The sequence below is a fragment of the Gossypium raimondii genome, chromosome 9 (assembly GCF_025698545.1).
Source record: "Gossypium raimondii isolate GPD5lz chromosome 9, ASM2569854v1, whole genome shotgun sequence".
In the NCBI taxonomy this organism is placed as follows: domain Eukaryota; kingdom Viridiplantae; phylum Streptophyta; class Magnoliopsida; order Malvales; family Malvaceae; genus Gossypium; species Gossypium raimondii.
In genome coordinates, this window is record NC_068573.1 from 49,755,823 (window position 1) to 49,781,485 (window position 25,663).

Below are 25,663 nucleotides of genomic sequence, written 5' to 3' on the forward strand. Positions count from 1 at the left end.
TGTGATAGTAAATACCAACAAACTTCTGTTTGAAAATCGAGAGTGAATAAATCTAGAAAATAAATAACGGCCACTGAGGTGAGGCCTAATTGAAAATTGCCCAATAAACCCAAAAAAATATTGGGCGGGAAAATAAGAAAGCCCAATAGAAAATCGTAAACCCTAAAAAACCATCCCTTTTATTTGCTAAAGAAACCCTAGCTACGCACCTCGTCTCTTGCAGCGGTAGGGAACCAACTGTTACCACACAGCAGCAGCAGCAGCCATGGTTCGACAATCTTCCTCCTTTCGGAAACATCTTTCCATTTTTTTCTTAGAGAAATATTCAAGTTTCATTCCAAATTATTTTCGTTTTCATTATTTTTTTATTGGTTTGATTTGTTTTCTCTCTCTCTCTCTCTTATAGGTGAAGTACTCAAGAGAACCGGACAACCCTACTAAATGTAAGCTTTTAATTTTGCTTTTATCACAATCACTTAAGATCAAGTCCCATCTTCTGTTTGGTAGCTGGGAAAAAAAATGTAGGAAACTGAAATGCAATATTCAGTTGGATTGTAATGGCTTTAGAATTCGCTTTAATTCATTGAAAAAAATGGAACTTGATTGTTGGTTTATTTTGTTGACTTCCGTTTCAGCTTGCAAAGCTAGGGGTTCTGACCTTCGTGTTCATTTTAAGGTATGCTGATTTCTTTTCATCGATTATCTGTGGATATGAAATGTTGCATCGTTATGTGAATCGTTTATTTTTTTAAGTATTCATGCCCGACACTTATGTTTTGGAAATCAGTCAAATACATGAAAATTTCGAAAAATACTCAATGCACCCGGGTCCCTAACATTCAAGTCCGAGTAGTATTGTTTTCATAGTATTACATTAATTGTACAAACAATTTAAATGTAGATTACTAGGATTCGTACTTTTGCTTCGTTTCGAGCTATGGTTCTACTTGTTGCGTATTATGTCAATGGGAGATGCTTAGTTTCAGGCTATGGTCATATTATGCTAATAGCAATGTCAACACCCTTTTATTAGGCAGGGGTGAAGCCAGAACAACTTTTTAGGGGGTGAATGCAAATTTAATTTTTTATAGTCTATATATTTATCATTTTTAAATGATTAAATCGAATTTTTATAATTGTAGGGGGCAAAGTGCAATTTTACCTTTATCAATTTAAAATTTTAAAAATTTTTAAAGGGCCTAAATAATAATTTTTCATTTTAAAGGGGCGGGGGGTGCCGGGGCCTCTGCCAGCCCCCCCTAGCATCGCCTCTGTTACTAGGCCAAGTATATGAGCATTGGTAGTGATTATACTCTTTTTTTTTTTAATAGAATACACGAGAAACTGCCTTTGCAATCCGAAAGCTACCTTTGACGAAGGCAAAAAGGTACTTGGAAGATGTTATTGCCCACAAGCAAGCAATTCCATTCAGGCGCTTCTGTGGTGGAGTTGGGCGAACCGCACAGGCTAAGAATCGCCATTCTAATGGACAAGGCCGTTGGCCCGTGAAATCAGCAAAATTCATTCTCGATTTGCTCAAGAATGCCGAGAGCAATGCTGAGGTATCTATCAACAAATCAACTTTTTACTCTATTCTGGCCAAATTCCTACATATTAAAACTTTTGCCATTGTCTTCCCATTTTTTTTCTTAGGTGAAAGGCTTGGATGTAGATTCACTTATCGTATCTCACATCCAAGTAAACCAAGCACAGAAGCAAAGGCGCCGAACATATCGTGCACATGGAAGAATTAACCGTGAGTAATTTCTTTTACCTTCCTTCCTCTACATTTGGAATGTGGTTTTAATTTTCAGAGCTGTCTGTATTTTCCTTCTGCAGCCTACATGTCTTCACCGTGTCACATTGAACTGATCCTGTCTGAGAAAGAGGAAGCCGTCAAAAAAGAGGTAAATGTTAAGGTTCATTCTCAAGATCATTGTTATAGATATAGATCGTAATGAGACATTGCATTGCATAACATTTGATTGTTATTTGCAGCCGGAGACTCAGTTGGCTCCGAGGAAATCAAAGGGTGCTTCAGCTTAAACTGCTGAGTGATGGATTGTTAGTCGGAAGCTTTTACAATTTTCTTTTTGTTGTCTCTTTAATGAGAACATTTTTGTTTACTTCACAATGGGGTGCTTAAGACTTAAAAGTTTGGAGATTCTTGGTTTCTATATAAAGCTATGCTCATTTCGCATTGATTATCTTAATACTAAACTAAATTTATATTGAAAAATCCATCAAATTAATTGAATTAATCGAGCGTTAATTATTTTATTATAAACTATATTGGAGTGTTTAAATTTTATAAATATAATTTAAATGGTGATATAATCTCATTTAGAAGGTATTCAAGGATTGAGATTTATGGGTAGAAATAGTTACGGTATTGTATGATGGTTTGTTTTTAAAAGAAGTATATAATTTTTTCTAAACAATAGAGATTGAATTGGAAAATAATAAAACCAAATTGATTTCAAAGCCAAGAATAATGGATTTCCTCTTGTTGAAGGGCAAAATTATAAGAAGGAAGAATAATTATAGTTTGAAGCCAAACGGAATCGAGAACAAAAAATCTAGAAATAATATAAAGTTCGAGAACGATTCTCGGAAGGGTTTGGTTTATTCAATTTTAAAATGAAATAAACTCATATAAGTTAGGATTTGAACCAATTAAATCAAAATTAATTTATTTGGTCTATTATTCCTTTTAAGTTAGAATTAGGCTAAATTAAAAAAATTAACCTTTTAATTAAATGTTGATTTGTCTGTTTCCATTTTCATGTAAAAACATCAGTAAATTAAAATATGTAATAGTTGTTACACTCTCCCAAAAAATTGAAACCTAGACAACCATAAATCCTTATACATTTCACAAATTTAAAATCTAATCCCAAGTCAAATTATTAGCCCTCTTAATTATTTTATTAAATTTATTGGTGTGACGGTTTAAAATTAAAAAAATCAATAACAAGGTAACTAAAAAGGCATTATAATAAACCTAAATTAACAAAGTAATTTTAATTGTGTGAATAATTGAACAAATTTTAAAATCTGAAAATTAATTGTTAAGCCTAAATTTTAAGATCCAAAAATAGGACTAGAAATCAAAGTAGAATGACTAAATCTCAAATTTCCAAAGGGTATAGGAAACTATGGCATTATTTAACCTAATTTATAAGACAATATGTATATTTAAGGCATTCAATTATTGTTTTCAGGAACCAATATTCCTTTTGCTCAGTAAGTAATGTTTTGCCATTAGTGTCTTAAACATATCAGCTTCATTATGGCACCCAAAAGTATTTTCATTCTATGCTGTCCAACTCTTATATCCGAACCAACATGGATACGACCTACGGTAAAAACTATAAAAGAATGACAATTGCTACACAGTGAGCACATAATGAAGTAAAGCAACAACAGGTGTGGAACAAAGATCATTGCATAAGATTCCTAAGCTGTAATATTTTTGCATGAATGAGTATCACCATGTTTTAATCACATGCAAAATCAATACCTAATGCTGAAAAAGAAAAGAAAAAAAAGGGGTTACAAGTACTGCATGGAGTAGTTGTATCCATGTCAATTTCAGATCCATTCATTTTTTCCTCGAGAACACGGGTGAAAGCTTCTTCTCCAACTCCAATAAGCTGAAATTTTCAATACAACAATTATTTTTATCATAAAGGTTCAACTAAAAAGATTGGAAAAATTAAATAAATGACTCACATCTCGTATTTGCGCAAAGCCTCGTTCCGTTTAGCTATGTAGAGGTCGCTATCTTTAGGTATATTGTTCAAAGGATTGTCTAGATAGAAGAAACAGATAAAGAAAGTACATTAGAACAACTGTTCTATGACATGCTGAAGATTATATGTTGATTCATTGTTCATATTCTATTACATGTTGCATAAAAGCAAACATACTCTGGCTGTTTGCTCATTTATCATGAAATATGATTTTATTTCTTTTTCAAAAATTTGAGAAATCACAAAGGACGAGTGTAAAAGCAGCAAACAGGCCAAAAAAACCTTCAAAATCGTGCATTTTATAGATAACACAATCATAGGCAAAGCTCATAAGTTTGTATCTAAGCATTAACGTAGCCAGTAAGTCTTGTTATCACAGAGAACAACATGGAATCTGTGAAAAGAGGGAAACAAAAACGAGATGATCACCAAACAACTTACAGCTGCAAGTTGGCACCCAAAATGAAGCCATTGAGAGACACTAGAAATATCCCACTAAATTTATTTAATAGTTATAATGGTATGAATACAAACCATTCGTGTTTGATTTGAATTAATTTCTAGATTTGTAAACATCTACTTAAGTAAATTACCATTACAAATTTCCTACATGCAATGTGTCTCGACAATGATTATCTCTCCTCTCCTCTCAGGGAAGCAAAAGAATCCTCTTTTCGCATCGAACATCAAACCTGCCCTAAACATTATATAAAATTAACAGAAATTTGAGACATACTTGGCACTGGTGCTGGTTTTTTTGCCACCACATCCTTCCGAACTTTCAAAACACTTTCTTTATTCAAGGGCTGCGATCCAACCTGCTCAAGTAAGTGAAATTAGCAATTAACAGGTTTGTAGATATTGAATTTGAAGGATAAAAAACAAAGTGAAACAGCTGAAGCTGATTCTTCGTCGAGTTCATAGAAAGCTGATTCTTAGCGAGCTCAATGCCATGAAAAGAGTATTTAAGGCCACAAATACGACGAGTGACACAAAGCAAAGATTTTTTTACTAGGATACATACCGGTTAAACAGAACATTAAAATACCAGAATTTGAAAGACCAAATACCGAAGAATCATTACCTTCTTTTCCCTCCTCTTTAATATCTTTAAATGGCACTTTTTTATGTAGTGCATCAAATGGTACCGCGAATGCCTAGAGCACAATTGGTCCTTGACTTGTGGGTTATCGTTCAACCAATCCAAAATATCTTTCGATTTGACCACTTCATCGGTATCCAAAGATTCTAACCATGAATAGACCGGTATCCACTGATCGGTGCGCTGAAACCGAGCCGGTGGAAGATCATGCTGACCTGGTTCTCTTTCCTACCAAATGAGACGAGAAAAACATACGAGGATAAGCACAAAGAAGCCAAAATTTCAGTCTCAACATAACGTAAACAGTCCATAATAAACAAAAATACAGAAAATTTACGAACAGAGTTGAAGAAAACAAGCCATTTCTTTTAACTTACAAGCATTGATTCTTTCCCCATGTTGTGAACTCTCTACTTGATAAAATTACATTACAAGAATTCCAAAAACAAAATCCAGAATAATTTCTTTATTCATTAATTTCTGGAAACGTTTCTTTCTCCATTTTTTAATCAGTGGCTAGGAATATTCAAGCAATTAATACAGAGACCAGGATATTTAAATTAAATATTTTTACTAAAAAAACCCACTGCAATAAATGCAGGAAAAAAACCTGGGTCTGGGAGGGAAATCTCAGGTAATTTTGGATTGAGAGGAGTCTTTCGATGAGCTCAGATCGTGGCATCGATTGGAGATCGGCTGGTAATGAGCCGAAGTTGGAATCGATCCAGACTTCGACTTGGCTCTCCGTCACGGCTTTTGCTTCTGGAAAAGCACCTACCCAGGCTCGAGCCAGGGTCTCCCATTCTTGGGCTTGCTGTTGATCTTCTCGGAGCTGATTTTTAGGGCTCCGATCGGACGGTCGAGGTTCGCCGTCTAGGGTTTGCTCCGTTGAGTTCGACATCTCGTCGGCTGCCGCCAAATTTGACCCGAGTTGAGAAACACTCATGTTTTTTGCGGGTTTACTTTGTGTATTTTAAAGTAAAATAGAAACGGCACCGTTTCGGTTTCATTTCTTTGCGTTCCTAGAAATTATTTAACCTTTTAAAACCTGCTTGGAAAATTATTGTCAAATATAAATTTCAATTAGAAACAAAAACAATTTGAAAACAATAACACATATTTATGTAAGGTAAAGTAACTGAAATATTATGACTCAAATATTACATTTTAGTGAATAAAACAAAAAATTTATAATTTTGAATATAATTGAAATATTATTATTATATTTTAAAATGATTGTATGAATTGATTAAAAATAAACTGGGTAGTAAGGTAATTAGGGGGCAGGTGGTGAGTTGGTTTATATAAGTAATTTCTTTCATTCCCCGCTATCTACTTACAAGTTACAACTCTACTTAAAAGCTCCTTATCTATGGAAGAGCAAGACGAAAAAGAGCTGCAATTACTCCCCACTTCTCTCACCATTGCTTCACCATCCCCTACGTTATCTCATTCTTCATCGCTAACATACCGGTCGACGACGATGATGAGCGATCAATTCGTAGGGCCGTCATCATCACTTGACTTGCAGCTATCAATCAGTCTGAAGCCAGTCCATCAACATCCATCAAACCGTAACGATTTCGATCGCGTTGAGTCATTGAAACAACGGACGGCGGAGCAAATCCGGTTGGCGGCCATCGAGAAGGCTTACGCGGAGCGAGTTCGGGAGCTCACAAAGAGGGAAATGGAGATGGCTCGGTCCGATTTCGCGAGAGCTAAACATGTTTGGAAAAGAGCAAGGGAAGATGTTGAAAAAGCTGAGAAAATGAAGGAAAGAGCAACGTTGCAGATAGATTCTACGTGCATGGAGATCACTTGCCAATCTTGTAGGCAAAGGTTCAAGCCTTAATCATATGTTACTTTTGAATGTGTATGTACGTTGAATGTATCCGAGTTTTATTTCGTACTCAAATCTATTTTTTAACTCATTTGGATGATTTTGTTTAGGGATGAGAAAAATTTTCCCAGGAAATAATGATTCGGTATTATTAAGTTTTGGTATTTTAAGTAATTCAAGATCGAAATAATGGCATTTTTGAAGCAAGATTTTAGAGGGTCTGGGAGCCAAGGCAAGCAGATATGCTTGTAATTGCTGTCAAAACCTCGAATTTGATGTATAAGAGGATATTATCTTTAATCGAATTCATGATAAAATAAAATAAAAAGTTAATCAATTGCGTCATATTCTGACACTTCACTTGAATACCTTAACGAGTGAAATTGAGAAACTTGATTTTGATAGAAAAGAAATAAAAGAATGAGGGGTAAGTAATTTGAAGAAGACAGGAAATACCAGTTGGATTCAACTTGTTTTAACTATATATATATATATATATATCAGAAACCAAACCACCCCACTACACATGTCTGGGATCCAACACAAAAAACCAGACATTTTATTGATAGGATTGAATGAGCATCTGTCAGAGGACCTAAATAGTGAATTAGTGTCAAATGTCAATGGAATTTAGTTTCATTTGCGCCCTGTTAAACATCTACTCTTATTTGTTACTTATCTTAAATCCGAGCAACATAGATATGAGCAGTTGAAATATAGATTCCTTGCTTTGTATTTGTTTATTTGGTTACAAGCATAGAAATGCAACAGTCCATAAAGTTGAAGGTGCAGTATGCAGATGTAGGGCATGGGCAAGCAGACAATCAAACAAGTTATTATGACAAAAACCTTAACATTTGTCTTCTCACATTTGTCCACACATATTTGTATATCATGAAGTCATACTGTTTTGTTTCTTAAAAGCTTAGACGAAATTTTTATTTAAATTTCCCCATTTTATAAAATAATTAATCTTTTTACATAACATCAAATAGCAAATTAGTTTTTTTTTTGGGTTAAAAAAATTATCTATTTGTATTGTTAAAAATTGATTGCCTACAGGAATAATTTGACAGCGACACATGGCATACTATGTTGACATACAAAAACCACTTTTTAATGTAGAAATAGATGGAACTTTTAAGAGAATGTCCAATTTACTCTTCGATTTAATGTATAGGAACTAATTTGCTCATTTTTTTAGTGAGGAAAACAATATAATCCGACTCTTACCATAACAAACTCCGTAGTAGAAGTAGACGAATGTATAGTCTTAATCATAATCCATAGCTAAATACACCCATCAATCTGTAACATTCAGCAACTTTCTCGTCTGGTCTGTTTAAGTGTATTCTACTTGTTTACTAAATTGGCACACCCCTCCTCACCACAACACCTAAACTCAGCAGATGGAGCTCATGACCGGCCTTCCTTTTCTTATCTCTTCAAAGATTACGACTCTCTATACCTCTTACAGTGTAAACTGTACCATTATCTAACATCCATTGTTTTTGTGTTGTAATATGTGTATTGAAATTTAACCATTGTTGAGAGGAACAAAGGGAAAAAAAAATCTTTGCTTTTAAAATTTAAGAAAAATTGAGTGTTTTTGGTGGGACTCAAAAATCATAGTTGAAACATGTGCAAGCGTGAATCTAATTCCCCATCAAATTCGAAAGATGGAAAAATTGGGGTTACCCCAATGATCCTCAAGATAAAAAGAAACTTCAACTCTATCATAAAATTAAAGAGAATCAAACAGATTGCAAACCTTCGTAGTGTTTTATTTCGTTGAGACATTACATCAAACACTGGACTTGCCCATCTGCAAGGAAGATTTCAACTAATCATACCCCCCAAAAAAAAATTCATGTACCTCATTTAGTGATTGTGATTGAAAGCTTACTGTGCGAGTCAAATTCAATTTTTTTAATACTTAAGAGGATAATTTCGTATATAATCAATTTAATCCACCAATCTCTTATAATAATTGAGTATTTTAATCCCAAACCGTCTAATCAAACCCACTTAATTTTGATACGTTATGTTGTTTTTTTTTAAATTAAAATATTATATATTATATCTAAATAATAATATATTATTATAATATGATGTTAAAACACTATATTTATCATATATTATAAATATATTTAAATAAAATAAAAATACTATATATATTAAATTGGTTGGTTGGTTTGGTTATGAATTTTAAAATTGAAAACTCACGGATTTAACTATTCTAATCGAGATTAGTGTGAAAACAACTGTGCATTTACCTGCGGTTAATATAAAAACAATAATGACGGTGATATTAGATATTATAGCGATACTATAGCGTGAGATAAAAAAAATAAACGGGCCACACTGAAGTAAATGCCCATCCAAAGGAACCCTAACAAAATTCAATGTATCAATTAAGTTTGTTATAACTAATTTTTGTTCATCTCTATTAATATTTTATTGGAGTAGCTTACGAGGTTAATCAAGTTTTTTTTATCAAAAAGAAAAATAAATAAATAAAAACTCCAACGTGAACTCAAGCACAACCAATCAAGTTTGAAGATGAATATGAAAATTGAGTTTATTTTTTATTAGGTAAACAAGCTTAATCGAACTAGCTCAAGCGCTTTAATTTTAATATTGATTTGACCTTTAATTTTAAAAATAAAATTGGATAAAACTCACTAAATATAACACTCCATATTCGATCCAGTTGTTCAATCTAAATGCGTAATGTCACATTATGTTGCCGAAACAACTCAGACTGTTTGAAGTAATTTAATCAAACAATTTGACATTAATTTATAATAATCACATACAATCACAATTATCAACATAAACACGATGCGTCTATGTTATATAATTCTATAAATAGGGTTAAAAGTTTGTGTTTGATAAAAATGAAGTTTTGATTCAAAATTCAAACTTTATTCATAAAATTTCAACATTATGTTTTGAGACATTAATTAAAAATAATTATACATATTGATAAAAGAATTCTTTTATTTTTTTATTTTTTAATACTAAATGAATAGTGTGTTAGAAAAGTAAAAAAAAAAAAAATCCTTCTCAAAAATAAGAGGAGCCTTTCAATTTAAAAAAAAAATTAGGTTTCCATTTAATTGCCTTTTTAGATCTTAAATTTGTTTTTTTTGTTAAATTCGATGAAAAGTTAATATTTTTTAATTTTATTGATGTGCTATACTGTGGATTGCCATATGGATGATATGTCAACATTTAATTAGTTTTTAAATTTTAAAAATTAAAAAAAATTACAAAAACATTTTTAAAAAGCAAAATTATTAATATTTATTAAAGTATAAATTTTAAAAATTAATTAAATATTGATATGTTATCCACGTGTATGTCACGTTAACAAAGTTAACAAATTTTCAAAATTTTCATTTATTTTGAGGTGATACGATAAAAACAACAAATTCAAAAACTAAAAAAAAACGTAAATTTAGTGGAGGGCTAACATTTTTAAAAAGGAACTAGAGTTCCAAAAATTTATTATGACAAAATAAAATAAAATTGCAATCCGACTCTACCTGTATGGACAAGTTTAGTTACATGGCACTCTCTAGGGTTGACAATTAAGATGTCATATGCCTTTGCTAAAGCCCTAATTTCCAACATTAACGATGAAGGGAATGTTTTTGTTCTTTTGCCGCAGAACAAAATAAGGATATTACTGTATATGAACAGTCTCGGAAGAGCAAAACCTAGTAGAATTGGATTGATCGGAGGAGATCCTAAAGTTCCATAATTTTCCTTTGGCAGAAACCAAATTCTCTTCGCACAAGAACTCCCAAGAAAACCATTTCTCGATTGTCCGATGAACGTCGTGCACCATGACATCAGTCATATTCCTGGCTGTGGCTCTCGCTAACATGCTAGCAGTGTAGATAGTCGACATCCTGCCCGGTGCTTCGGGTGAGTCCCCGATCGGGCCATCAACCACAATGACATCCCATTTAAGCTCATACACTTGTTGTGGCAAATCCCTCAATGCCAATTTGCAAGTTGATTGTTGGAGTAGATTTATGCTTGGGGAACAAGTAGGGTTTCCCCTAGCATGTTTGAGTAGCTTGTATGCCTTTTTCGCAGGTACTCCGTACTTGACCTTATAAATTTGAGTCTGATTCGAACTGGCTTCGATATTGCTTATCTTGTAACGATTGTCCTCGAGAAAAAGAGTGATCCCTCCGGCGTTTATTGACGAGAGGTCGAGATACTGCGGTTGAAAACCAAAAACAAGGAGATTACAAGGTGTTTTCCGTGTAACAAGATCAGAAAGAAGCATGAATTCCTTTGGGGAAAGAAGGGTCGCATTGGCTGCATTTGATTGAATCTTACTGCATTCGGAAGGTGACGAACACTCCCGTTGAAGCGACGATGACAAAGCAGCAGCTTGAGACGAAGGATCTGAAGAAGTAATTGCGAGTTTAAGGAGTCTGAGAACGGAAAGGCAAGAGAGGATGAAAATAAGCAGCGGTAATAGTTTTTTACAAGGGAATTTCATCCTTTTTAACTCTAAATCCTAAACCCTAAATAAAGTGAGATATTGTTTTTTCATTGCCAGCACCTTACAGGGATTACACTATAACCATCTTTCTTAAGGGTAAATGTATATAAAAAAATTTGATGTTATATTTGATTGAAGAAGAAGAAATGGGGTGATTAATTGCTTTGGTTTCAAGTGTTGAGCTTTTGCTTTATTATTATGAGATGTCAGCAAAGTCACCTAATTGCTGAGGACCTTAGTGCCACATTGCAGTAAGGTTTGGTGTTCTATCATTTTGCATGAATCTTTATCAAGTTTAGGCATGGTTTGATTTGTTGGTATCGAATTTGAACAAGAATATACCTTTTTAATGATTCGGTATTAAAAAAAAAATTATAATTCAAGTTTTTCTTAAATGATTATTAAATAATGTCAACCGAATTTAAAATTGAGTGAACAGATTAAATTTAGTATGCATTTTAAATAACAAAAGGTGAGGTGAATTAATCGTAAGTATTTTGAGCATTGTTTGGTGGGGGGCATGAATGGATGGTGAAGGAGGGTCCTGAAGTTTGTTGCTCCATCACTTTGGATCATTATTATTATTATTTACATTCATATTCGGCAATTAGTTTGTACAGTTGCATGGTGAACTATGTAAGGCTTTGGGCAACATTGGAAGCTTGTTTTTAAAGGCTTTGCCATGGTTGGTGTCTTATCATGGGCCCATAAAGAATGAGACCTCCGCCTGCAAATTTGCAAACAATAGCTTCAAGGAAAGCTCCAAACTCTTTTTATTTCAATAAAATTATTTCAACAAGTTGGGCATCACGGGTTGCTGTGGTGTAGTGGTTATCACGTTAGTCTTACACACTAAAGGTCCCCAGTTCGATCCTGGGCAGCAACAATTGGAGGTAGACAGCTCTTTTAGTTTTTAGGCTTCCCTTAATTTCGTTTTATGTTTTTGCTGTAAAAAAATAAACAAATAATTGCTTATTTCGAAGGTCTGAAAAGACCGTTTTGTATACTAATAGAGGAAAATCAGCCTTATTATATAAAGTTACAGTTCAATTTTCAGCCATCAGTGTCAATTCAAAGTCTAACTAAAAACTCGAACTTAAAATTTAAAAGTTCAAATGGTGTATGTATGAGGTGCAATGAGAAATGGTATTATGGTGTGACTAGAGATTGACTTTTAATAAATAAAAAAACTTGCTGGAGTAGCTTCTAACTTAATCCAATTCGGCTTAAGTTGTTCGAGGCTTAAATTTTAATTTTAATTGGATTTAGATACCAAATTGGTTGAACTAGTTTGATATTTGGCGTGAAAAATAACTTCAAGTTTCATGCTTAATTTACAAGTTCAAATAGGTAGCATAGATATCCTTCAATTGATGGAGTGGGTAGCAGTAAGATTCGATTCTACCCAATCAAATAATTTTACCATGATTCACACTTTGGATTTATATGTTTCGTCATAATTACATTGTTGATTTGTTCACATGGTTAATATTTAGATCAATGTAACTATTTTTCATTGGGTTGGTTTTATATATATTAAAATTTTAAATAAATCTCTCCATTTTTAATTGATTTTTACTTTTGAAATTTTTAATTAAACTTACTAAAATTTTAAACAACTTTATTAAATCCTCCTAACATTTTGAAAAATTTTAATAGCATCCCAAAATCTTAATGCCAAAATTCATCTCTCTTTCTTAGGGTAGAAAAGATATGTTATTTACATCCTCTATCCTAGTGATGTGGTTTGATTTCAGGTACCATGTTTGAAAAGAAATATGAATGCCTTCTAGCGCCTAATGAGGCTAATACAAGGTTTTATTTTTATTTTTCTAGATAGCTCATGTAATGTTATTAAATATTGCATAGCTCGCTTAAAAGTGATTTTTGTGATTGTATTTCATATTTATATTTATATAAATGTAATTGAGGTGCGATATAATACAAAAATTAGATATTTTTAAGAATATAATTGTTTGGGTTGATATGAATAAAATATTAGCCAAAGTTGTAATTAGGAAACAAGTGGTTTATAAAGCAAAAGGATTTATGGGAATTAGGTGTTATTGCTTTCTGTTGTTTCAATTATATACATATAATTACTTCTAAACAATCATAATGATGCAATTTGAAATCATCTCGAATTCTTTACATGGAATATATATATATATCTTATAGTTTATTTACCTGAAGGGTTCAAAATTAAGATAAAACAGATACAATTGTATAATAGTTTAGTGACTTAAATGAAATTTTATAATTATTTTGTAACTTGTTAAAATTAATTCTTCTAATAATTTACTTACTCTTTAAAAAGATAGGTAAATTATACCAACAGTCACTCAACTTTTAAAAAATAATAAATCAATCACTAACGTTATCGAAAAGTAACAAATCAGTCATCCATTAACATTTTCCGTTACAGGCCTAGCGGGACAGGTAACGTGACCAGTTAACTTGCCACGTTGTATGAAGAGCCAAAGGGTCTAAGGTTTGGACGGGTTTAGAGAAAAGAAAATAAAAGATGGGTTGGGATTAAGGGGGGAAAAAGGAGAAACGATTGATTGCCAAAATTGCATGGAATATATGTTTATACTTCTTTTGTAACAGCCCAATTTTCAGTAGTGTCAGAATAATGATTTAAGATCACTAAATTTGATGAAAAAGTTAGAAAAATTTATTAATTAATAATTATAAGTTCAGTGTGATTTTAGAAATATTTTTAAATTAGTGAATTTTGTGATTTAAAAGAAATTATTAGGCAAATTGGGTCAAAAGCGAGGTATCGAGACCTCGATACTATAAACTGAGTTGTAAATATTTTTATAAATATTTACGGAGTGTCATTAAGGTAGTATTAAAGTTTCGTTAAGAAATTTTAATGTTCGATGGTTAATTGATTAAAAGGATTAAATTGCAACAGGGTAAAAGTTTAATTATAGATTAAAGAAAAGTTAAAATGACTAAATAGGTAAATATGCCAAGTCCCATAAATGAGGCGGCATATGCATGATAAAATCTGAGATTTTTTAAAAGTATATTATTATTTTATTATATTGTAAATTATATTTATTATATTATATTATTATATTTTAAATAAACAAAATTGTTGACAAATGTATGGTGCATATGATGACATGTGGAAAAATGAAGTACATATATTAGTAATGATTACATATTTACTTATTATTTAAGTAAGAAATATTATATTATTATATTATTGTTATTATATTAAACTAATTTAATAAAAGAAATAAAAGATAGAAAAGAGAAATGGAAACAGAACAGGCAAACGAAAACAGGGAGAAAGGAAAGAAAAGAAAAGGGAAGGAAAGAAAGAAAATTTGGGGTTTCAAGGTTTCAAGCTCAATTGGTAAGTCAAATTAAGTTATTTTCTTATAATTTTGAGTTTTGGAGTTCTAGAACAAAATATTTCATGGTTTATGTTGAAATTTGGGAAGATGTTATATTTCTAGACATTGATTATGTTGAATAAATGAAAGAATTAGGGTTAAATTGATTGAATTTCAAGTTAGAAGTTAGTAAAGGATTTAATTGTAAAATAAAGTGTAAGTTTTGAATAGTAGGGACTAAATTGAAAGAATCCCGAAATTAGGGATTTATGGTGAAAATGAAGAGTTAAAATGAGTTTTAGTAAGAATTAAGAGAGAATATGGAGTTAGATTGGGAAAATAAAATTAGTATTGATAAGGGATTAAATTAGAATTTAGGTAAAGCTTAGGTATAAATGGAAATATTTTGATGAAATTGTGTTTTAATAATTTTAATTGTTTAATTACGTAGCTAATGTCGTGCAAGAGTCATTGCCGAGAAAGGAAAGGGAAGGTGATCAAGGAGTGACTCGAGAAAATTTACGGTTAGTATTACCATAATTCAATTTAATTATTAATTGTTAAAATTTAAATTAATATACATGATAAGAAAATTGAGGTGAGTATCATGATTGAATCGAATGAAATATATATATATATATACATATTGATATTGAATTTATTGATAGTAATTGTTGAATTTTGAATAATATGTTAAGTAAATAAAATAAGGAGAATATCGATATTTAATTGAATGAATTAAAAATATGAATTGAATAAAAGTGAATTAAATTATGAATAAGTGTGAATACGTGAATTGAGTATTGACTGAAAAGTGGTTTGATTCAAATCGAGGTATGATTTGTGAAATATGTATTGGTCTGAATTGTATATTGATTTGAAAGTGGGAAGTGAATTTGAAATAGAAAATATATTGAATCAAATGGTGATTAAATTGTATAATGATTTGAATTGAAAGTATGAGAAAGTGATTGAATTGAAATGTGATTCGAAACCCTATTAACTAGTCGGCTGAGTCGGATATAGTTGGCATGCCATAGGATTGGAAGTGTTCAGGATACTTGACCTTGAGTCGATGAGACACTGGGTGTCATCTTATTACTTCGGATAGATTCGATGAGGTACTGGATACCAACTTACTTCGGCTTTGCCGATGAGACACTGGGTGTCAACTATGGCTTCGAACTATCCGATGAGGCACTGGGTGCCGTACTAGTGTGTTTGGTTGGATCCGTGTATCCGCCAAAGTCCGAGTCATGTTAATAGGGGGAAAATAAAAGAATTGAAGTAAGAAATGATATTGAATTATGAATTATGTGAATATTTGAAGGTATATGGATTGGAAATTAAAAGCAATTTGAATTGAAGTAAATTGATTTGAAATAAGACATTGAATTCAGATGTGAAAATGGAATGTGAGAATTATGGTTCAAGAAACAAATAATGATAAATTTTATGAAATAGTTTTGGTAATATGAAATGATGTAAAATGACAAGTGAAAATAAAATGATTTGAAATAGTGAAATAATATGTGAATTTAATTGAATACAAGTTATTGAATTTTATTTATGGATTTAATGTGTAAATTGAGTGTTAAAAGATTATAAGTGTAAAATTGAATATAAATAGAAATGAGAATGAATGAGTTGATGAAATGATTGAGTTTGTATGGATTGGAATGAGTTATTAGAATGAGATGTTGAAAATCCAATAAAATTTAGATAGTGAAACAAGGTATGAATACAATTAAATATAAGATTGAAATATTGCTTATTGTTATTAATGATCAAGTTGATTTAAAGTATGAGGCAATTAACGAATAATTGTAGACATAAATTAAATGTATATAAATTATCGATTAAAGTTATTAATTTGAATTATGGTAATACCACTGAGTATTCCCATACTCAGCGTCTGTTGTTGTTTCGTGCATGAGTTAGTAGAAAACCGGTGTTCGGTCCAGCATCCAGAGTAATCCCGACCTCAGAGAAATTTAGCAATGTATTTTTCTTTTGGTAACGTGGCATGTACCTAAGTAATGTTTATACCTAAGTGATGTATAGGGATTAGTCAATTTGAATGTTTGTATCTATGATATTGCTAAAGGAAGATGTGTGAGTATGTGATAATGTTTGGCTTTTAAAATGGTTAAGTATGAATATGTTTGGTAATATGTATGTTTAGATGATAAATCATGCATGGAAATCATGAAAGAGTAAAAATTTGTAAAGAAACAGATTTCAAGCAGCTACAGTGATGTGACTTTGAAAAATCACCTAGGATAGTATAAAATTAATTAGAGGGTGAATGATATATGGAATTAAAGCTTGTTGAGTCTATTTTCACGGAAAAATAACGGTTTAACAAAATAAATTTTATATTTTGAGATATGAGAACTTTAGTGAGACAGAGTCAAAACTGTTTTTGGAGTCCTCTGTTCTAAGTTTAGAAAATCATTATAAATTGCACAAAAATGGTTATGAGTTGTAGTTTATATCTATAGATTCCTTATTGAGTATATTTTCTGTAGAAACGAGTAATAACTTCATATGAAAATCCTATAGTGAGAAAATTTATTTTTAGTGACAAGAGGTCAGGACAGTCAAGTGGTAAAATATGGGAGACTTTAACTAATAAACTGTACTAATGGGCTAAACCAAAAATTCTGAAAATTTTATAGTAGGAAGATATATGAGTCTAGTTTCAGGGAAAATTTTCGGAATTAAATTTCGAGTCCCGTAACTCGATTTATAATTAATTTAGTAACTGCTGCGCGATTAGATAGATTGCTGTAAATAGTGAAATTAATTTTCAAAACAAGTTTTTATGCTTCGAATTAGTAAGATAAGCTAAGTAATGCCTCGTACTCGACTCCGGAAACGGTCTCGGGTAAGGGGTGTTACATCTTTTTCTCCATCCCAACAATCTTGTTGTCCCCGCCTCCGCCACAATCATCTTTGGCATCACCAGTGTTGACTTCCAAATCACCACCCTATCATTTTTTTCTTTTTCAACCCCCCAATAAAGGAGCCACCACAATTGGGATCCAACTGTCTTTTGTTACTGCCCAAAGCCATTAACTCTAAAAAAACCAGATTGAAATGGGATTGAAGACAATTTGGAGTCAAACTATCAGTACCCACAACCAAACCTGTGAGGAGAAAATCCTCCAAAGGAACATTCAAGTAATTCAAGAACCAAAATGACTCGGATTTGTCGAGATCTTCATGGGATATGACGATATAAACAAAAGGGTAATTGATTAAGCTAAACAACACTAACTCCATAGCCAACATATGAAGTTGCATAAAATAAAATCAAAAGCAAAACAATGGGAACATCCAAGCAAACCAAACAATCAATTGAACCCATGATTTTCGGGAAAAAGGAAGCGGTTCTTCTAAAGAGACAACCAAATGCCGACAAGTGAAATTTTGGGTTGGGTCAATGATTAGCAAGATCCCAAAGTCAAAATTGGATTGGGTATTGTAGCAAAGATGAGAGATGGATTAGAAGAAGAACGACGGAGATAGTTGACGACGAAAGTTGAGGTCTAATTGAGGATGTCAAAAATGGTATTTTGGGGTAATGACAATGAGGAAGCCATGGTTAAAAGACAGGAAGGACTCCAATGTGGTGGTCAGCTAAATGCCAAGCCACTTTACCCATTACGTCTGTAATGTAAAATGATTAATAGGATTGATTTGTTGTTTTTTAAAAGTTAAGTGACTGTTTTGTCATTTTAATTAAAATTGAGTAACTGTTGGTGGAATTTATCAAAAATAAATTGAATGATGTTGGTTAGAAACTTAGGAAAGCCGAAAACAGAAACATACTACGTAAAATGTGTCTACTAATCATGAAAGTAAGGGCCACAATTTAAGGTATCTTTTTTTCACCAAACATTTTTATTATTTTCCCTCACTAATTATACTAACTTTATTAAGCCCTTTAAAAAAAAAAAAAAAAAAAGGAAAATAGGTTTTAATTAATATTTTCTAACTGTAACTTATTACATGCCAAAATTTAGTTATAAATAATATACTAATCTTATAAGTAATTTGTTGTTGACTGGTGATTTAAATTTAGAAAAAATCAACCTTGAATTCGGTCCACTAAATTATTCTGATTCCTAATCTACCCTAACATTTATTTGTTTACACTATAATATAATTCATTAACAATACAAATATTTGACTGTTTTTTGCCAACGAATGGCTTCAGCAATTTGTATATTTATCATAATATTATTTAAAATAATATAAAATATTAAAATATTTTCTATAAGTTTTTCTACAAAATTATTAAGCTTATTGTCTATTGAAGGATTCTCTTTATGATGATTAGGTATATTCATGAATTAAAATGAACAGTAGAATTGTTTTAGAAAGAAAAAGGAAAAATAAAAAATCTCAAGTTTTTAAAAGTAATACATTTTAAAAAATAAAATACCTACTTATGCTTATTTTATTGATTTTGTTGTACTTTTACCGACTGAGTTGACATAAATTTTATTAATTTTTTCCTATATTTGATGAAATATTTAAATAATTATAACAAAAATTAAATCATTTCAAATAATTGAAATATATCTAAATGTAAAAAATAAATCAAAATAAAAGGTATTCAATTTTAATATGTTATAAAATAGTCACTGAACAATTTAAATATTTTCATTTAAGTCACTCGATTTAATATGACTTATTTATTCACATTGCCCATGCCAATTAAAAATTCTCATATAGTTTAATTTTTTAATGAAATAAATTTAAATGTTATGAATTTACAAATTAAATTTAAACAATATTCTTCTCCAGTTGTCAAATTATTGCTTAGAATTCATTAACTAAGTAAAGATTTAACATTTCAGTAATTTAAATTAAAATTTTAAATAATTCAATAAATTAAATGAAAATTTTAAAAAAAAATTTATGATTTTTTTTAAATAAAATGACAGAAACACAAAGTTGCAAATAGCTTTGTGGTCATGAATGCAAGTTAAAAATTTAAGGCCATTTACAACAAGATTTGACCATTTTTTTCAAGTCAAAACTGAATTAATAACCTCTTGTTAGTGTAGCGTGTGTTTATTGGTGTTGGACCAATATAAGTGATCTGGCATATTGCATGGGTGCCACGGAATGCAAAGACAGCTCAATCTAACGGCTATTGTGAGAAAATAGATAATTACAGTTTGGTAAATCTTAATCCCAGGTTAGGGATAGGGTTGGCTTGCATTTATGGGCTTTAAAATCTAATTAATTGTAGCGTTAAACAACAAGTACCAATAAGATAATCCTAATCCTATAAGGTAAGGTGCACGCTAACAGCTAGGTTCAATAAACTTGTCTTTGGAATAGTATTTCGAGTTCTATTTTCTACCAAAAAAGTTGGTTTAATCTGTGTTTTGAATTATTTTATGATTAATGATCAAGAAACTTAAAAAATGACCACACTGCTATCTGACTCACCTACCAATCAGATTTTAATTAATTAGTGATATTTAAAAAAAGTTATAATTAATATAACATTGAGTTTTTATTTTTAATATAAAAATTAAAATACGAGAAAACAAAAAAAAAAAACAGTAAGTATTTTCATAATTAAAAAGAAAAAACAAACTTAAATCTGCACAACCTTATTTTAATAAATTTATCATGAAAGTCGTAAATAATGATTTCCCCAAAGTGCCACTATCAGCAAGCCTGTACGAACCAGTCAGCCACTATTTGTCTGAATCTCATCCCCCTTCTCCCAAGCACGTGCCCCCTTACAAAATGCCACGTCATGTTATCATGACTAATGAATGATGATGATGGCGATAAAATCCCCGCTTCCTCTTCTTCATTAGCTTCAGATCTTAATGCTTTCCTAACAAAAAACCGAAGCATCCAAAAAAAAAAAAAATCTCCATTCTTTGAAACCCAGTTTCACTAATCCAATGGGGGAGGTGATTTTATCATTTAATTACTTAAAAAACTATTATTTTTCCTAATTTGTTTATAATTTGTTCATCGGGGTTATTTTTTGTTTGATTTGCAGGAAGAGAAGAAAACAGTAGAGAAGAAGGAAATGGAAGAGAAAAAGGTTGAAGACGAAAAGAAGGGGGAGGAAAAGGCAGCAACAGAGGAGAAGAAAGAAGAAAAGAAAGCTGAAGAAACGAAAGAAGAATCTCCTGTTGTTCCCCAAGAGATTGTTTTGAAGGTTTACATGCATTGCGAAGGCTGTGCTCGTAAAGTCCGTAGATGTCTCAGTGGATTTCCAGGTTTTTAAAAAACACCCAACTTTTTTTTGTTTTGAAGGAATGGAATGGAATGAATGAATGAGATGATTTCTTTTAATGGGATTTTGTAGGGGTTGAAGATGTAATGACGGATTGCAGGACTCACAAAGTGGTGGTGAAAGGGGAGAAAGCGGATCCTTTGAAAGTTCTTGAAAGGGTTCAAAGGAAGAGTCACCGGAAAGTTGAACTTCTCTCGCCGATACCTAAGCCTCCGGCACCGGAGGAAGAGAAAACAGAGGATAAAGAGAAGTCTAAGCCTGAAGACAAGAAAGAAGAGGTTGCTTGCTTTAATCACTTAAAAGTTTCATTTTTTTTCAACATTTCTTGGTTTGATAAGGTTTGGATTTTTCTATCTGGGACTGAATTTTTTGCAGCCTCCGGCGGCGGTTGTCACGGTAGTGTTGAAGGTTTACATGCATTGTGAAGCTTGTGCAATGGAAATCAGGAAACGTATTCAAAGAATGAAAGGTTCTTCTTCTTCTTCTTTTTTTCCCCTCTTATAATTTATTGATTTATTCATTAAAATACTAATGATTTTGAATCAAATCTCACCAACCGTTTACCCGAACTCAATTAAACAAAAACAATGTTTTGTAGGGGTGGAATCAGCTGAACCGGATCTAAAGAGCTCAGAGGTGACAGTGAAAGGAGTGTTTGAACCGCCAAAACTGGTGGAGTACGTCTACAGAAGAACCGGGAAGACTGCGGTGATAGTGAAACAAGAGGCGGAGACACCGAAGACGGAAGAAGAAAAAGCCAAAGATGCCAACAAGGACGAGAAAAAAAGTGAAGAAAGTGGCGAAAAAGACAAGAAAGAAGCCGGTGGAGAAGAAAAAGACGACGGTAAAGACAAGAAACAAGAAGGTGACAACAAAGAAGCCCCCGCCGCCGACGCAGCTCCGGCGGCTGAAGACGCTACGGAAGAGACCAAAGTGGCGGTGGAGCTGAAGAAAAATGAATATTATTATTACCCGCCAAGGTATGCCACTGAGTTTTACGCATACCCTCCACAAATGTTCAGCGATGAGAACCCTAATGCTTGCACTGTAATGTAAAAAACTCCAAGGTTTAGGGGCATTATTGGAATTGAAAGTATTGGGTCTTGCTATTCATGTGCCCCCTTGTAGAATCTCCGAACCTATAATCTGCCAGATGAAACTGTAGAATTTTGCAAAGCTTTTTGTACTTTTAAATTTTTATTTTTGAAGTATTTATAAAAATATATATAAATAATAAGGCATTAATTTCAAGACATTTATACTTTATTTTAAATAGTTATTCTGCATGAAAATGTTGTTTTCTACGTTACGAGACAAGAGAAGATGATTGTTTTCATTAGAATAATTTCAGATAAAGTACAAAATCGTAATAAATGGAAAAATAATAATATAATATGGAATTTATGGATTTTGCATCTGAGATCTTGATGGAAAACTCTTCTTTTCTAATACTTAAATTATTTTTGAACATGCAATCTTATTTTATTTATGGTATCACCGGAGATTTAAATCTGCATTTTATATAAATAAATTCTTTTATTATATTTAAAATTCATTTATTTTAATGATAAAGTCCGACAAGTTCATTAATATATTGGAAGTGAGAGGTATGGTGTGGAGAAGACGGATTCCAACGACCAAACGGGTATCCTATTTCTACAATGTAATCATTATTTTTCTGTTTATTTATATAAACAAAGAGAAAGCTTGATTGATTTGATAGACAAAAGTATGTTAATAATTCAAGGAAAGAACAACCCCAAATTTAATGGTTAACTAAGGTGATTGCTTTAGAAAATTAAAAATGAAAATAAAATGCAAGTTCATTATTTTATCCATTTAAATAATTGTCATGCCATTGCCATGCCTTGAGTCTCTCCTAACCTCTTCAACAACGTTTGATCACTCATTTTGCATGACATTCCACTATTTTCGATTACGATAGGAAAATATAAATACATGAATTATAAAGGAGGTCCACTTATGACTTAAGTTGACTCTTTTGCCTTAAGCATGTGAATTTAAAAGAACGGGAAAAAAGTGATGATTTTCCTTCAACTTTTTTTTAATTAGTATTTTTGACTGGCTTTTCTTAAAGCACAGAGCTAACTTCTCTTTTTGGCATTTATTGAGATTCAACAATTATGATTATTATTTTTTATTAGCAGTAAAGCAAAATAAAATTGCTTTATTAAACATTGAAATTCCTTATATTTAACACTTGTAAATATCGAACAAAACAAGATGCAACTGTTGTTGTCATGTAATGCTGTTGGAATCCAAATATAATTAATTAAGCAAGATTAAGAGTAAAGAAAAAAAAGGCCATGGTGATGGGGCTCGACATTGTTTAAATCCTTTGAAGCAGTAAAATCTCAGTTCCCAAAGGCCAATTATTCCTTGTAATAAAATAATTAATTCAAAATGCAATTAAGCTAATTAAAATCTTACTGCTGGAACACTGTGTGACAGCAGTTTTATAAATCTGTGTAAATATGATTAAGTAATTAGTGACAATTCTATATTAATAAATAAATATTCTCCTCTCTATCAAAAACTAGGGGCGTTTTCTTTTTGGAATGTTATTTTTATTAGGTTTATGGTTTAGCTGGTTTTTTAGTATAAAACAAAGGTTTTTTTTTAAAGAATCAATAAAATTCTTAAAAGCAAATTACTAATTTTATTTTATTTTATTTTTTTGGCGATTTTCTAAAACTGATATAGGGTCCAATAAATTCATCTGACGAGAAAAGAAATCCTTTTATTAAAAAGTGGGCACAATCTCAGCAACGGTGGAGGTGTGGTGGTGGTTGCATGTAAAAAGCTTTTGTTACGCATTTTCATGCAATTTTTGTTTTTTGCTTTTTTTTTTTACTGGTGATACTTAATAATGTAATACAAATGAAATATTTTTACAATAATATATCCAATATTATATATTTTAAAATTAATCACATAAATTAAATATTAAATACTAAAAACAAAGTTATGACAATATAATAATTTTTAAAAAAAATTGATCCATCCAAAGCTTGAACAAGTTGGGTTGGTGCGTGGGTCCCACGTGATGGGTCCATAGTATTAACGGGGCTGAGCCCACGTGATCCCATTCCTCTCCCCTTACCATTTTTGCATTTTATTCATCCTTTGTGGACGTGCACTCGATCCGATAGTTTTTACATAATTTAAATATAATATAAAATCTACATACGATTGTGTGTTTATTTAACTATGTCAGCCCACCCATGGAATTGGGTGATTATTTTTTTGGTATAAATCATCAAGTGTTTTCACCCATCTTACAATACGAGAGTTGATCTCTACTTAATTCAAATGTTGTGGAAAAAATATTTACTTTTATTTCGTCTAATTATTTGTTAATTTAAAAATTTTAAGTTAAAGTTAAATAGTTTATTTTAATGTTTAAAATATAAATTATATTTGATATTTATACCATTTTAATTAATTTTTCAAAATATTCTTAAAATTATTTAAATGAATGGAGCTGGATAATCCACACAACTCTGTGGTACTTGGAAACAGTCCATTTAAAATCAAATATTATTTAGAGATGATTGTCAATCATGTCGTATCACATATGTTTGCTCAAAGTCTAGTTCACTGAAAATTTGAAATTTATTTACAAAAGCTACTTTCTAATCATTTTGTGTTATTGTTATTTCTGACTTGAATGGTTAATTTTATGATTAAACTATATTAATCGAATATAGTTTAGTATAAGTAGGATTAACTTTTCAAGTTTGGGTCATTCAGTATATTGATACGAATCATTTCCGATTTTTATTTGAATTTGACACTTGAGTTTGGATAATTTTGATATATTTATTTTGTAACAGTCCGTTTTCAGTGAAATCAGAACAGTAATTTTGGGACCACAAATCCGAAGTAAAAAAATTATTTTATTATTATATGGTCTACAGTATGATAGAAATACCATATAAAAATTTAGTTAAGAAATTTTACCGTTTACATGCTTAATTTGATAAAAAGAACTAAATTGCGTAAAGTACAAATGTTATGTTTTAATAGCTAAATGTATTAAATAGCTATAGAATTTTAAAGTGGATTTCCTTATATAGTAATTAGCCATTAAAGTTGTTAGTGGATAAGTATGGGTTGTTATTATTGAAATTTTGATTTATTTTTAAGGTTAAATTAGTAAATAGGTATTAAATGATAAATAAAATAAAATAAACTATTATCATTCATTATCATCATCTTCCACCAAAAATTAAAAAGAAAACTTAGCCATGGAAGCTTGAAATTTCAGCAAGCTTATTTTGCTCAATTAGATGTAAATTTTTGTCCCGTTTTTGATGATTTTTTATTTTTCGAGATCGTAGTAGCTTAATCTAGCTAGCTCGGGGATTAATTTGCAAAACTATTAAAGTATTAGAGTTTTTCATTGATGAACATGCTTGAATTTTGAAGTTTGATGATAGAAAATGAATGGTTGCTATTAGATATATAATTTTTGTAAAGAGATTTTTGGTAAAATTGTCAACTAGAGGCTAAATTGAAAAAGGTGATAAATTTTAATATGTATAAAAATTGTCTAGGCTTGAGTAAGGATTAAATTGCATGAATTTCATTTTTTTTGAACTTAAGGACTAAATTACAAAGGAATTAAAAGTATAGGGCAAAATGGTAATTTTTCCAAAATTCCATGTTGGATTAAATTGAATGAGAATTATATTGAAATGAGTTAAATTTATTCGTATAGATCCTATCAGACCTCGTACAGAGTTAGATCAAGATAAAGAGAAAATATTGGATTAGTC

The 25,663-nt window shown here is 31.1% G+C and overlaps 5 protein-coding genes and 1 non-coding gene across 7 annotated transcripts; 4 read left to right on the top strand and 2 right to left on the bottom strand.

Annotated features, from left to right (window-relative positions):
- Positions 1-151: 151 nt before the first annotated feature.
- On the top strand, positions 152-2,200 carry LOC105800839 (60S ribosomal protein L17-1). The gene is made up of 7 exons (XM_012632190.2): positions 152-268; positions 407-443; positions 636-676; positions 1,332-1,562; positions 1,654-1,756; positions 1,840-1,907; positions 1,999-2,200. The coding sequence occupies exons 1-7, from the start codon at positions 266-268 to the stop codon at positions 2,044-2,046; spliced, it is 531 nt and encodes a 176-aa protein (XP_012487644.1). The 5' UTR covers positions 152-265; the 3' UTR covers positions 2,047-2,200.
- A 1,232-nt stretch (positions 2,201-3,432) lies between these two features.
- Positions 3,433-5,818, bottom strand: LOC105800836 (uncharacterized). 2 transcript variants are annotated; one of them, XM_012632185.2, is made up of 5 exons: positions 5,468-5,818; positions 4,840-5,085; positions 4,492-4,573; positions 3,736-3,814; positions 3,433-3,656 (listed from the first exon to the last, which is right to left on the bottom strand). In XM_012632185.2, exons 1-5 carry the CDS (start codon positions 5,801-5,803, stop codon positions 3,605-3,607), a joined length of 795 nt encoding a protein of 264 aa, XP_012487639.1. In that variant the 5' UTR covers positions 5,804-5,818; the 3' UTR covers positions 3,433-3,604. The 2 variants fall into 2 exon arrangements, with proteins under 2 accessions (XP_012487639.1, XP_052476497.1); XM_052620537.1 differs by lacking the exon at positions 5,468-5,818 and adding an exon at positions 5,235-5,386.
- Positions 5,819-6,189: 371 nt separating this feature from the next.
- LOC105800842 (zinc finger protein SHOOT GRAVITROPISM 5) lies at positions 6,190-6,852 on the top strand. The gene has a single exon (XM_012632195.2). The coding sequence runs from the start codon at positions 6,230-6,232 to the stop codon at positions 6,707-6,709; it is 480 nt and encodes a 159-aa protein (XP_012487649.1). The 5' UTR covers positions 6,190-6,229; the 3' UTR covers positions 6,710-6,852.
- A 3,226-nt stretch (positions 6,853-10,078) lies between these two features.
- On the bottom strand, positions 10,079-11,200 carry LOC105800835 (protein IRREGULAR XYLEM 15; the record flags this gene model as incomplete). Its single annotated transcript, XM_052621316.1, has 2 exons — positions 10,079-10,934; positions 11,057-11,200. Coding segments are annotated over 2 exons (690 nt in total), but the record flags the coding sequence as incomplete, so codon positions are not given.
- Positions 11,201-12,038: 838 nt separating this feature from the next.
- Positions 12,039-12,111, top strand: TRNAV-UAC (transfer RNA valine (anticodon UAC)). The gene has a single exon. It is a non-coding gene; the product is annotated as a tRNA-Val (tRNA).
- An 8,266-nt stretch (positions 12,112-20,377) lies between these two features.
- LOC105800833 (heavy metal-associated isoprenylated plant protein 7) lies at positions 20,378-22,112 on the top strand. The gene is made up of 5 exons (XM_012632181.2): positions 20,378-20,529; positions 20,622-20,844; positions 20,934-21,139; positions 21,237-21,330; positions 21,460-22,112. Exons 1-5 carry the CDS (start codon positions 20,521-20,523, stop codon positions 21,915-21,917), a joined length of 990 nt encoding a protein of 329 aa, XP_012487635.1. The 5' UTR covers positions 20,378-20,520; the 3' UTR covers positions 21,918-22,112.
- The last annotated feature ends 3,551 nt before the right edge of the window (positions 22,113-25,663 follow it).

Bases quoted from the DNA above. Each gene is read 5' to 3' on its own strand.
- LOC105800839 (XM_012632190.2), top strand. The intron at 677-1,331 runs GTATGCTGATTT...TTTTTTTAATAG, and splicing joins ACCTTCGTGTTCATTTTAAG to AATACACGAGAAACTGCCTT. The intron at 1,908-1,998 runs GTAAATGTTAAG...TGTTATTTGCAG, and splicing joins AGGAAGCCGTCAAAAAAGAG to CCGGAGACTCAGTTGGCTCC.
- LOC105800836 (XM_012632185.2), bottom strand. From the start codon at position 5,803: ATGAGTGTTTCTCAACTCGGGTCAAATTTGGCGGCAGCCGACGAGATG. The intron at 4,574-4,839 runs GTAATGATTCTT...TTACTTGAGCAG, and splicing joins TAAAGAGGAGGGAAAAGAAG to GTTGGATCGCAGCCCTTGAA. The intron at 3,657-3,735 runs GTGAGTCATTTA...TGAAAATTTCAG, and splicing joins GCTTTGCGCAAATACGAGAT to CTTATTGGAGTTGGAGAAGA.
- LOC105800842 (XM_012632195.2), top strand. From the start codon at position 6,230: ATGGAAGAGCAAGACGAAAAAGAGCTGCAATTACTCCCCACTTCTCTC.
- LOC105800833 (XM_012632181.2), top strand. The intron at 20,845-20,933 runs GTTTTTAAAAAA...GGGATTTTGTAG, and splicing joins ATGTCTCAGTGGATTTCCAG to GGGTTGAAGATGTAATGACG. The intron at 21,331-21,459 runs GTTCTTCTTCTT...AATGTTTTGTAG, and splicing joins ACGTATTCAAAGAATGAAAG to GGGTGGAATCAGCTGAACCG.